The sequence below is a fragment of the Marmota flaviventris genome, chromosome 1 (genome assembly GCF_047511675.1).
Source record: "Marmota flaviventris isolate mMarFla1 chromosome 1, mMarFla1.hap1, whole genome shotgun sequence".
In the NCBI taxonomy this organism is placed as follows: Eukaryota; Metazoa; Chordata; class Mammalia; order Rodentia; family Sciuridae; genus Marmota; species Marmota flaviventris.
In genome coordinates, this window is record NC_092498.1 from 205,424,065 (window position 1) to 205,436,232 (window position 12,168).

Below are 12,168 nucleotides of genomic sequence, written 5' to 3' on the forward strand. Positions count from 1 at the left end.
CAGCCATGCCAGCGCAGAGCCCGCTGTCTCCAGGGCCCAGGTTGGTCCGGGTGCGGGGTAGGTCCCAGGGCCCCCACCCAGGAGCAGAGGACAAGCCGGTGGAGAGATGGGAGAGAAACGAATGGGTCATGTTCCCAAAGAAGCCCCCTGGCAAGAGCAGCTCAGCAGGCCATGACCAGGGCCTGGGCTTGGCACAGGGGCCACAGGGTTTGGCAAGGGCCAGACTTCAAGGTCCCTCCTGCCCTGGGTCAGTCTGGCCCTGAGCCTTGGTTTGCCTACTTGTCATCCCATTTGAGAATCTTGAGGGTTAAATGAGCTGGTGCCAGCTGGGCTTGGCATATGGCAGTCACCTGTTCCAGAATGCCCAGGGAGGCCCTGCTCACGCTGCCCGTGGCATGGCAGGAGCATGGGCTACACATGGCAGAGATGCCTTGCTGGCCACACCCCTCACATGTTGGCACAGCTGTCCAACTCGTGCCCTGTGGGCTGAGGATGGGCATGCGTGGATGGCCGTGCGTGGCTCAGGGTGGGGATATCAGCTTAGAGCCCTGGGGAGACTGTTCTGTCCACTTGTGGCCATCCTGGAGGGGACTTTCAGAGGGGAGTGAATACACACCGAGGTCAGGCCTGTCCCAAGAGCTGCCCTGCAGCCCTGCAGCCCCGCCTGAGGGGAGCAGAGGGAGCGAGCTCTGGGCCACCTTCAGGCCGTGGGCGCCTCAGCTGCGTCTGGGACCCCGGCTCCGGGAACTTGCTTGTCCTGGCAGACGCCCAGGCTGCTCTCCTCTCACCGGCATTGCCTTACAGGAGTAGGGCGTGGGTCCCCGAAGGTCCACGGAAAGGGCCAAGAAGTGGGAGGTCCTCTGCCAGGCAGAGCGGTACTTCATCCTTCCCGCTCCACACCACAAAGGGACACACTCATTTCTGTACTGGGAAGGGAGAGCGTGTTCTGGAGAGAAAGGGCCCCGGGGAAATGAGCCTCATTCTGGTCACAGCGTGTGGGTGGGGGCGAGGGCATTTCTCCCTCCCCTCCCTGGTCTCCAGCAGCTTTGGGGTGTCATGTGATCTGGTCAGGGCAGCACACTGGCGGCAGGTATGAGTGTGGACTGCGTGGCCTTCACTAGGTCCCTTCTGCCTAAAGGGCCGCATGTTGTCGATCCCATGTCCCTGAGTTCCACCCCAGGACCTCTAAGCAGGTGGCCCCTGCTTCTCCAGCACAAGCTGCAGCCCGGCACCTGGTCAGAGGAGCAGGATGCGGGGCTGCGTCTGTGGCCAAAAACCAGGACACTCCAGGACCCAGGCCAGGCAGGGACCATTTGTTTCAGCTCAGTGACCTTTAACCTACTGTCAGTAGAAGCAGCAGAGGCCTGGTGCTGTCCAGCTCCAGAAAGGGACAGTGACGCAGCCACCCTGACCTGTCAGCTGCTCACTGTAGGTGTCCCTGAGGCAGCATCTGGGTGCACATGCTCTGTGGGGCTCTGGCCTGCCCTGCCCTCCCCTCAAACCCTCCTGGTGGCCTCGGCGCAGCACCCGCTCTGCCCTGCCTCTGCGGTATGGGCCTGTCCCGGCCCCGCCCCGGGCAGCACGGATACCCGGCAGCTGTGCCTTCCTCTTGCAGGTCTGAACGGGACCTGCAGCAGCGCCAGCGTGCCCTCGTCCACATCAGAGACACCAGACTATCTGCTGTGAGTACCTCGGGAGGGGCTCCGCTTCTCTGGGGCCAGTGTCCCCAGCTCCTCAGCTTGGCAGAGGCTCCCCTGGCTCCATGTTTGTTCTGTGAATCCCAGGACACAGCTGTGGCCGGGGTGTCCTGGGATGGCCATTGGTGGCTCTCCTCAGGAGCCCCCTGAGCCCTGATGGCCCCTTTCTTTCCTCTCCTTAGAAAATACGCGGCCATCTCCTCCTCCGAGCAGCGCCAGAGCTACAAGAACGACTTCAACGCTGAGTACAGCGAGTACCGCGACCTGCACGCCCGCATCGAGCAGATCACGCGGCGCTTCACACAGCTGGATGCCCAGCTGCGGCAGCTCTCGCAGGGCTCCGAGGAGTACGAGGTAGGGCCGCTGCCTCCCTCGGCCCTCCCAGGAGTCCCTGCTGAGCCTGTGCCCTGGGGCGGGGGACACACAGGCATTGCCCTCCCTGGTGTCACGCACGGCCAGCGCCAGATAGTAACCAGCCCGTCACAGGTGTCCTCACAGATAGCCAGGCCCACCGGCCCCCTGTGCAGGCAAAGGAGCAAGATGAGCTGAGGCGCGCAGGTCCTCTGCTCAAACCCAGGACCCGGGGCTCAGGACCCCACATCATGAGCAGGACTACAGGTGCCTGGCCCTACCTAGAGCCTGTCACCACTGCTGTGATCGCAGAGGGCAGAGGGCACTGAGGGGGGTGGCGGCTCCTGTAGCTCCCTGACCCAGAATCCCGGCCCCGGGGCTCAGGAACGTGGCGCCTCCTCCGCTGCAAAAGCATCTCTGAGGAAGGAAGTTGCTGGCTGGGTGTGGCCCGGTGGCAGAGCGCTAGCTGGCATGAGGGCCCTGGGCGCCAGCCCTAGCAGTGCTACAGGAAGAAGTAGCTACTCAGTGCCACTTGTTAAAGCAGGATAAGGAAAAGGGACAGGGCCACCTGGAAGCCACCATAGGCTTGCAGGGAGCAGGGCTCAGCCTCCACATAGCCCAGGCAGGTGGGGGTGAGAGCAAAGAACCGGCCTCAGAGGATGGAAAATGGCCGAGAGGGAACCTGGGGTGGATTCCTGCCAAACCAACCTGACAGGATTCTTGCTGCGACTCGGGGGCTGCTGGGGATGCGGGACCCTGGGGCGGACCTCACGAGGAAGTGCTCAGGCGGGCTGTGAGAAGGGTCAGGACCTGACAAGTTTGGCTGACCGACAACCTCCAATCAGGCCCTGCACCCAGTCACCAATTGTCCCCACTTGCCACCTTTCAGAGCTGGTTGCCCGACTGCAGGGCTGGCCCTGGTAAGGGTCAAGGTTTGTGTCCCCTGCCCGAGGTCAGTCTGATCTCCAGAGGACTGGAGGGATGATGGGGCTCTCTGAGGGCTTGGGACCTACACGCTTCCTGCAGCCCACGTGGCCACTCCACAGCAACCCCTTTGCCCCTGGAACTGTGGACAGACCCCGCTGGGCTTGGGGGAAGGCAGTCGCTCTGCCCCGGAGGTTGCCCCAGCTCCCACAGGGCACATCCGCCACATGGCCGCTGCTCTTTCTGAAGCTGTGCAGAGCACCGACCGAGAGGGCGGCTCAGCCTGGCCTCCTTCAGATGCAGACGTGACTCATGTGCTGTTCTGTTGTCCCTCTAGACCACTCGCGGGCAGATTCTGCAGGAATATCGAAAAATCAAAAAGGTGAATAGTCATGTGTTGGGCAGTTGGGGTCAGCCGCACCAGGTTCCAGACGAGTCTGGAGCAGGAGGGTGGACTCAGGTCTCTGATCCGCAGGGTGCCTCTTCCACCAGAGGGGCCGAGCCTGTCCTGAGCGGAGCTGGTGCCCAAGGTCGGGTGCGGGGGTGGGGGGCCTCAGGGGCCCTGTCTGTAGGAAGGGAGCCACCACATGGGCTTGGCTGAGGGGACCCTGCTCTGCTGGTGGACGAGCCGGCGTCTCAGCCTGCAGGGTCCCAGTCCTAGGAGGACCCTCACATGCTGGGCACAGGCGAGCAGGGGCCGCATGCCTGGGCAGCCTCAAGCCCCGGTGCGGGCGGCTGACTCCCGCGTGGCTCGCTCTCTCGCAGACCAACACCAACTACAGCCAGGAGAAGCACCGCTGCGAGTACCTGCACAGCAAGCTGGCGCACATCAAGAGGCTCATCGCCGAGTACGACCAGCGGCAGCTGCAGGCCTGGCCCTAGCCGGCACCCTCCACCTCACGGGCCCTCTGGGTGCCAGGGGCTGGGGGGCGCGCGTGGGAGAGAGGATTTATTTAAAACAATAAACACGGGAGATGTACGCATCTGAGCCAGCACCACGGCTGTCAGGGAGGCCTCGCCATGCTCGCCCAGTGGGGTGGCCCAGGCCCGCCCTGCCTCCCAGCAGTCCCTGCAGGCCAGGCCCACGGAAGCCCACCTCGGGGTCCCACTTCCCCTCTCGCCACAACCGAAGACCGGAGGCCAGCCTGCCTGCCTTTTCTAGTTTTATACAATGTCAGCCACTTTTAGCTACTGCTAGAGACTCAAGTCTATTTTTGTACAAAAGAGAAAGCAAAATCTTTTTTTCTAAACCTGTGCCTCCCTCTCCTTGGACATCCAGGGTCTAGATGTTACCCTGTGTCCTTTCCCGCAGTATTAAGACGCCACCGAAAGGCACAGCGCTGGGGACTTCCCAGGAGAATCCGAGCTGGTGGGCCAGGGCCCCGGGGCTGGGCAAGGTCTCTGCTCCAAAGCCACCTTCGAGGCTTCGGTCAGGGGGACTCTCCCAGCGCCCCTGGAAAGCTGCTCAGAGCTGAGGAGGCCGCGCTCCGGGCCCCTGCCAGTCCTGCTGTTTCAGGGCCGCGGGTGTGTTGTGCTGCAAGCTGAAGTCCTCGGCAGCGGCAGCACGATGTCCCAAGGTCCTCGGTTTCCCCCTCGCAGCTGCTCTCGGTTCCGAGCCGTCGAGGCCGTGCGGTTTCTGCTGACCGTGCCCTGGCCCTGGCTCCATCCACCTGTGCGTCCTGGGGTTGTGCCAGCAGGGCCACCGCTGGGGCTTGCACTCAGGGAGGGGCTGGGGCCCCATGGACAGAGCTGCGGGAACCCGAGGACACGCCCTATCTGTCCTCTCTGGGGCACAAGCTCCACAGATAACCCAATTGCTGCTTTGTTGCTGTGCCTAGTCTCTTAGTGTCCCCCAAAGCATTGGGGGACTATGTGTGTGTGTGTGTGTGTGCGCGCGCGCGAGTGTATGTGACCCCTACAAGGTGTGGGGGGCGAGGCGAGTGTTCACATTCAGGGCCAAGCGAAGCCATGACTCGGGAATGTGGTGGGGGCGGCTGTGACCAGGGTCAGTCACGGTGGGGGGGCGCTGCCGTCCACAGCAGTGAGGCGGGAGGGCGGGCGGGTAAACACAGATGCGTCTATTTTTCTAAACCGTGGGGGTGTCTCCCAGTGGCTTCCAAAGAGCTGGCGCCTGTGTGGAGGCGCCTGCATATGTCCCACCCGCCCCAGTGTCTTTCCTTTGGGACCCCTGGGGTCCCCACATCTCTGAGGAAACTGATCCTTCATGTTTCAATAGCTGTTATTTTGTTTGGCATCTGGGGTGGGGAGGGCGGCCCAGGCGGGCTCTGCCCCCTCCCTCGGGGGTGGAAGGACTTGCTGAAGGAGGCCCGACCGCCCTGTCCCAGGCCCCACAGAGTTCGCCTCTCCTGGGCGTCTGCATCCTCCTCCTCGGAGGAAGCTGTTGTGCCTCGGGGTTGATGGACGAAAGTTCTAGCTGATTAAAGATGGTCTAACTTATTGACGTTTTTTCCTTTTAATGTTGTACTGTGGAGAAAAACTATTTTGAGCCATGGAGTTGGTGTTTACAAGAACTTTTCACTTTTGCCAAAATGTTACAATTGAAAGGCGTCGCATCTTCAGTCCCCTCGTATTTTCTTAAGCACCTGGTGTCCTTTTTGTACACTCAACACGGGAATGCTGAGTTTTTCAACCTACAATAAATTTCACTGAACTGAACCAGCCGCCCCTGGCTGGCTTGTGTGTGTGTCACAGCCGGGTCCTGCGGTGGCCCCAGGGAGTCCCTGGTCCTGGGCTGGGGGTGGGCTGGGGCCAGGAGCCTCCGTGGTGATGAGGGGCGTCCAGCGGGCAGCCCGCGCGCCCTCCTGAGGCTACTGGCCGGGAACAAGGGACCAAGGCAGTGGCCTCTGCGGGCGCCACAGGGCCAGACCCCTCTCCATGAGTGGGAACAGAAAGGGCGGCAGAGCTGGCGCTGAGCACAGTATGTCTCCTGCCCAGTCTGGACAGGGCTGCTGAGTGACACACAGGAGTGAGACCAGGATATTTGGGGGAACAAGCTGTGACTCACCCCATTTCTGGGGAAAACAGCAGCAGGTCGCCTGTGGCTGGGCCCCAGCTCCGTGGGAGGCTGAGTGGGAGGCTGCGCAGCCCAGGAGTCCAAAGCCACCCCCGGCAGCAGGCGATAGATATCCCCTCAAAGACACGGAAACCAGCTGTAAAGAAGGAAGCAGTGGCCATGGTGGGGTTCGTTGTGTGCGACTCCCAGGCTGGCACATGGGGCTGGCTTGTCCCCCTGGTGGCAGTGGGAGTGCTGAGGTTCAGCGGGGTGGCCATCTGGGCCTGTGTTCCAGGCGAGGAGCTGGAGGACGCAGGCGCTGGGCCTCCAAGGACGAGGTGGGGGCTGGGGTGTTTATTTTAAAAAGGAAAAACAAAGGCGCGCGGAGGGCAGGGGCCTGGGGCGGCTGCAGCCTCTTGGCCCGAGTTCTGAGGCAGCCAGGAATCCGCGGGGCGCAGGGGGAGGTCGGCCGGCAGCGAGGCAGAATGTCCCCTGCTTCTAAGATGGTCCGGACCCCGTTCTTCCGGGGACAACACCCGTCTCCACACCTCAGGGCCAGCACCTGCTACCTCTGGCCTTGCCGCTCTGCCTGGACCATAGGCCACTGAAGCTACAGTCTGTCCCCCGCTGTCCTTCCTGAGGCCTGGACCCCTGGGAGCTCAGGAGGGTGTCTCCTTCCTGGTGACCTGGACACCAAGGCAGAAAAGGGCTGGGGCTACCGCCACACTCCTCCTCCGGCTGGACAACGCTCCTTCCTTCCTACCTCTGTCACCACAGTGACCCTGGTCCACGGGCCCACCAGTCCCCTCCCTCAGCCTTGCCACCCCACAGCCCCTACCTTCACCTCCCAGCACCAACTGCCAGGAAGGAGGCGGCCCGGGGCCAAGGCCATGTCGCTTCCCACTGACCTGTGAGCTAGTGGGGCTGCCTCCTGCCCCCACCCAGCCCGCCCTGGGAATGCCAGGTCTGGGGGCCTTCCTCATTGCTGCATATGTCCCCATGGTGCCATGTATGGCCTCAAGCTGCAAGCATGCCCTCATCCCCCGATGTCCGACCCCAGGTGAAGAGGCTCAGCGCACAGGCTGCCCCCACTTCAGACCCTTGGACATTCCTGCTGCCGACAGGACAGCTCTGCCCAGCCACAGGCTGTTCAGGGGACTCCCAGGACCCCCGCCTTGGGTTGGATGACGGCTCACAGAACTCGGGGACTGGCTGACAGCCACACAGGGGACATGCGAAGGGCATGATGGGGCCTTGGACCTCCCTTGCTCTCTCCATCCATGCCACCACCCAGCGCCACCACGAAGGCACCCAAACCCTTCTTAGGGGACTGTGCGGAAGTCTTATAGGGCCTGCAGTGCCTTTCCTCACCCCGGTAAAGGCCACCACCCTGACTCCTGTGACGAAGGGCCACAAGGTGCTGGAGCGGAGCTCAATGGCAGAGCAACTGCCTGGCACGCAGGAGGCCCGGCTCCCATCCCCGGAGTAAAGAGAAAAGAACAAACTCGCTAGATCAAGGTCTCAGGTGACCAGGAGCCTTCAGAAACAGAATCCAGGGGGACACGTCCTGGGCTTGGGCTCCATGAAGCACAGACAGCCGTGGAGAAAGGTATTGGACAAAAGTGGCTGTTGTCATGGAAACAGGTGGGACTGGACGCCCAGCGGGGCCTGTCCGTCCAGATTCTTCTCGCCTCCTTCTGTGGGGAGTCCTCCCTCCCAGGGATGGGGCAGGACTCCTGGAACTGGGATCTTATCTGCTACCAGACCAGGCAGGTCAGCAACGGCAGCTCCGAGGCATTCTTGGTGCTATGGGTGGGGGAGACAGGTGCCGTGGGGACAAGCATTCCGGTTGCATGTCAAAGTGGCATTTTGGGGGAGCTGGGTTCTGAGCTCCAGTGGTGTGATTGCATAGATGTGATTGGTTAATCTAATTTATGACTTATGATGTGTGATTGAACTCGAATCTCCCAGAAGCCAGGGAGATACCAGATGTTCTCCTAGCAGCCCCTGGGGTCAGCATGGTCTCCAGACTGGTGCCTGCCTTCCATTGCCACCTTGTCATCAGAGTGGGAGCCCCTTCCCCAAGGCTTTTAGGTGACTCAGGCACCTGCTTATAGTCTTCTCCAGGTGAACTCCTCTTCATACCTCAAAACCCCTTCCACCAGCCACTTCCTCTGGAAACCCTGCTCTGTAGAGCCTCCTCTGTGAGTTCCTTCCAACTGGAGGTGCCCCAGTCCTGGTCCCCTTCCTACTTCAGAGTGGGGCCCTTTCCAAGAGCCAGACTCTTGGAGCCCCCAGTCCCCAAGACCAGGCCCCCGGCTGCCTTTCCTGCAAACATTCCCAAACTCTCCACCTTTTGGGCCAGCTCCAGTGGTGGAAACTTTCCGGCTGGCTTGTTTTGGAAAGTTCCTTGGGGGAGCCGCCCCCGCTTGCCCGCTGGGTTCCCACGCTCCCTTATCACTGTGCATGAGGGGGGCCTCTGGTGTGCTGTCCCAGCTCCTCCCCACACTGGCGGTCCTCTCTCCTCCCTAGTGACCAGCCATGTCTCCAGCCCGCTACTCCTCATGCATGTGAAACCCCGCTGAGGCAGAGGAAATTTGGTCCACCCGCTCCAGGTTCATGGGGCCCAGAGATTCGGAGTACTGAGTGGCGGCCACCGCTCATAGAGGAGGCCGGCCTGGCTTCCAGGTCTGTTTCCCCTGCAGTATCACAGACCCGGGCCCCTCCCTCCACAGCCGCAGCCCCATCCTCCAGCTTGTGGCCGGGGTCTGGGGCTCAATTGTAGCCCCATCGTCCGCTTTTGTAAAATGGGAATAAGCGGCCGCGTGTCCAGAGGACCCCTAGAGAAGAGAACCAATGCCGCTCAGTGGTGACCCGGCCGCTTCCGGCCTGATCGGGCCTCGACAGTTCGGCCTAGAACCCCTGCCCCCGCCGTCGCGCCCCTCCCCAACAAGGCGGGGGCGGGGCGGGGGGCGGGGCCGCGGCGCTTTTCTCCCGAGGCCGCCCCGGAGCCCGCGCTGTCCGCCGCCGCGGTCGGAGCTGACTCCTCGAAGGTGAGCGAGGTCTTGGACGGATTGGGGGCTTCTTGAGGACCCAGGCCGGCTTGGGCCGGTCACCTGGGGTCCCCGCTGACCCTCTGCTAACCCGGGCCCCAGGTCGCCGCGATGGAGGCAGCCCCCCAGTTCGTGGTCGAGAGCCCGGACGTGGTCTACAGCCCCGAGGCCATCGAGGCTCAGTACGAGTACCGGACGACGCGCGTCAGCCGTGAGGGCGGTGTCCTCAAGGTGGGCGAGGGGCCCAGGAGCCTTGGGTTGGGGACACTAGGGAGATGATGGCGGGGGATTGTCCAACATCTCCAACCCTCTCCCTGCCTTGAGGGGAGAAGAGGCTGGGGCCCCCGTCTTACGACGACGCCTGCCCCCAGGTGCGCCCCACGTCCACGCGCTTCACCTTTCGGACTGCCCGGCAGGTGCCCCGGCTTGGGGTCATGCTCGTCGGCTGGGGCGGGAACAACGGCTCCACGCTTACCGCCGCCGTGCTGGCCAACCGACTGCGCCTGTCCTGGCCCACGCGCGCTGGTCGCCAGGTGGGGGGCCGCGGAGGCCCGGCCGCGGAGGGGGGCTGGGTCGGAGTTCCTGCGGGCGGGGAGGGGGCCTGCTGGGGGCGGGGCCTGGCTGCCGCGGACCTCCTTGGGCGTTCCAGAAGGTGGGCGGAGAGCCGCAGGAGCCTTGTGGGGGCGGAGCCTTAGGCACGGCGGGCTCGGGGAACCCGCTGGGGAGGAGAGGCTTCCGCCCCGGCCTGGAGCCCGGAGCTGAAAGCGCAGGAGGGCAGGGCGGAGCCCCGGGCAGGCCGCGGGCCCTCCTCTCGCCACGCCTGCGCCTTACCCCGCTGTGTCTGGTTCCCCCCACCACCCAGGAAGCCAACTACTACGGCTCGCTGACTCAGGCCGGTACCGTGAACCTGGGTCTGGATGCTGAGGGCCAGGAGGTGTTCGTGCCCTTCAGTGCGCTGCTGCCCATGGTGTCGCCCAACGACCTGGTGTTTGATGGTGGGCGGAGCCCTGGGCGGGATGGGAGGTGGGGTCTGGAGCAGCTGGGGATCAGGGCTGGGCCAAGCATGAGGGTCCCCCGCAGGCTGGGATATCTCGTCGCTGAACCTGGCTGAGGCTATGCGGCGCGCGAAGGTACTGGATTGGGGCCTTCAGGAGCAACTGTGGCCGCATATGGAGGCCATGCGTCCACGGCCCTCGGTCTACATCCCCGAGTTCATCGCGGCCAACCAAAATGCGCGTGCTGACAACCTCATCCCGGGCACACGCGCACAGCAGGTGTTGCCTCATCCCACATCCCTTGTTCCCTGCCACCAGTTCACTCCCTTTTGCCTCATGCTCCTATCCTGGGCACCCAGGCCCCACTTAGTACTTTGGAGAACTGAGTGGCCCATGCTTCTGCAAACCGTGGGGTTTGTACAACCTCCCTGCTAGCCTTCCTTCACCCTCCCTGCAGTTGGAGCAGATCCGCAGGGACATCCGCGACTTCCGATCCAGCGCCGGGCTGGATAAGGTCATCGTGCTGTGGACAGCGAACACAGAGCGCTTCTGCGAAGTGGTTCCTGGTCTCAATGACACAGCCGAGAACCTGCTGCACACCATCCAGGTGGGCACATGCCAGGGTGCAGTAGGGTGAGGGCCAGTTCCTTGGACCCCCCTCTTACTGACTGCCCACCCACACCCGCAGCTTGGCCGAGAGGTGTCACCATCCACGCTCTTTGCGGTGGCCAGCATCCTGGAGGGCTGCGCCTTCCTCAATGGATCCCCGCAGAACACACTGGTGCCCGGTGCGCTTGAGCTGGCGGCGCAGCATCGAGTGTTTGTGGGTGGAGATGACTTCAAATCAGGCCAGACCAAGGTCAAGTCTGTGCTCGTGGACTTCCTCATTGGCTCTGGCCTCAAGGTAAGTCTATCTGGGGAGGTGAAAAATGCAGGAAAGGAACCTGGACCCGAAGGACCTACCTAGTTCCCTGCAGGGCCTAGGGCTTCTTTGCCACCTCTTTTGACCAGACCATGTCCATCGTGAGTTACAACCACCTGGGCAACAACGATGGGCAGAACCTCTCGGCGCCCCAGCAGTTCCGCTCAAAGGAGGTGTCCAAGAGCAGCGTGGTAGACGACATGGTGCAGAGTAACCCAGTGCTGTACGCTCCAGGAGAGGCGCCTGACCACTGCGTGCGTAGGGGTCCACAAGAGCCAGGTGGGGGGCTTCTGGCTGGAGGTGGCAGGGGCCCTTGCGACCTGGTATTGCACCCTAGGTGGTCATCAAGTATGTGCCCTATGTGGGTGACAGCAAGCGTGCGCTGGATGAGTATACATCAGAGCTGATGCTTGGTGGAACCAATACACTGGTGCTGCACAATACTTGTGAGGTACAGTGGGAGAGACGGCGGGAGGATCTGAATGGGAAGCCACACCCACCCCACAGCCTCCTGACCCGCCCACCCCACAGGATTCGCTGCTGGCAGCGCCCATCATGCTGGACCTGGCACTGCTCACTGAGCTGTGCCAGCGCGTGAGCTTCACCACCAACACAGACCCAGAGCCACAGGGCTTCCACCCTGTGCTATCGCTCCTCAGTTTCCTCTTCAAGGCTCCACTTGTGCCCCCAGGCAGCCCGGTGGTCAATGCGCTTTTCCGCCAGCGCAGCTGCATAGAGAACATCCTCAGGTGCGCTGGGTCCCGAAGCTCCCACCCATGGCCCACATATCCATCCACTCATGGGGCTGTGCACAGGGCTAGGGGGCTGGAGGCTGCAGAGGCCACCAGCCTGGAGGTTTGGCCCTGCTGATCCCAGCCCTGTCCCCCAGGGCCTGTGTGGGGCTCCCCCCACAAAACCACATGCTCCTGGAGCACAAGATGGAGCGCCCAGGCCTGGGCGTCAAGCGAGTCGGTTCTGTGGCCACCGCCTGCCCTCTGCCTTGCAAGAAAGGACCAGCGCCCATTGCCCCCAATGGCTACACCGGCGATGCCAATGGGCACCCACAGGCAGAGGCACCCCAGATGCCCACAGCTTGAAGCTGCAGTTGCAGACCCCCAGCCCCTCCTCTCACCCCTCTGGGGCCATCCTTTCGAGGTCCTGTAAAGACAATAAAGTCAACGCCCCTATCAGACAAACCTCCACCTGTGTGGTG

General features: G+C 62.8%; 2 protein-coding genes across 2 annotated transcripts in view; both read left to right on the forward strand.

Annotated features, from left to right (window-relative positions):
• Ell (elongation factor for RNA polymerase II) overlaps positions 1–5,648 on the forward strand; it is a 68,224-nt gene extending 62,576 nt beyond the window's left edge. Inside the window, exons 9-12 of the mRNA XM_027932570.2 lie at positions 1,616–1,682; positions 1,880–2,051; positions 3,310–3,354; positions 3,738–5,648. Of these exons, the coding sequence (XP_027788371.2) occupies positions 1,616–1,682; positions 1,880–2,051; positions 3,310–3,354; positions 3,738–3,854 (401 nt within the window). The 3' untranslated portion in view covers positions 3,855–5,648. The remainder of the gene's footprint in view (positions 1–1,615; positions 1,683–1,879; positions 2,052–3,309; positions 3,355–3,737) is intronic.
• A 3,329-nt stretch (positions 5,649–8,977) lies between these two features.
• Positions 8,978–12,155, forward strand: Isyna1 (inositol-3-phosphate synthase 1). The gene is made up of 11 exons (XM_027932069.2): positions 8,978–9,038; positions 9,141–9,269; positions 9,410–9,571; positions 9,901–10,033; positions 10,119–10,312; positions 10,491–10,640; positions 10,722–10,937; positions 11,045–11,209; positions 11,293–11,406; positions 11,487–11,704; positions 11,845–12,155. The coding sequence occupies exons 2-11, from the start codon at positions 9,150–9,152 to the stop codon at positions 12,050–12,052; spliced, it is 1,680 nt and encodes a 559-aa protein (XP_027787870.1). The 5' UTR covers positions 8,978–9,038; positions 9,141–9,149; the 3' UTR covers positions 12,053–12,155.
• Positions 12,156–12,168: the final 13 nt, after the last annotated feature.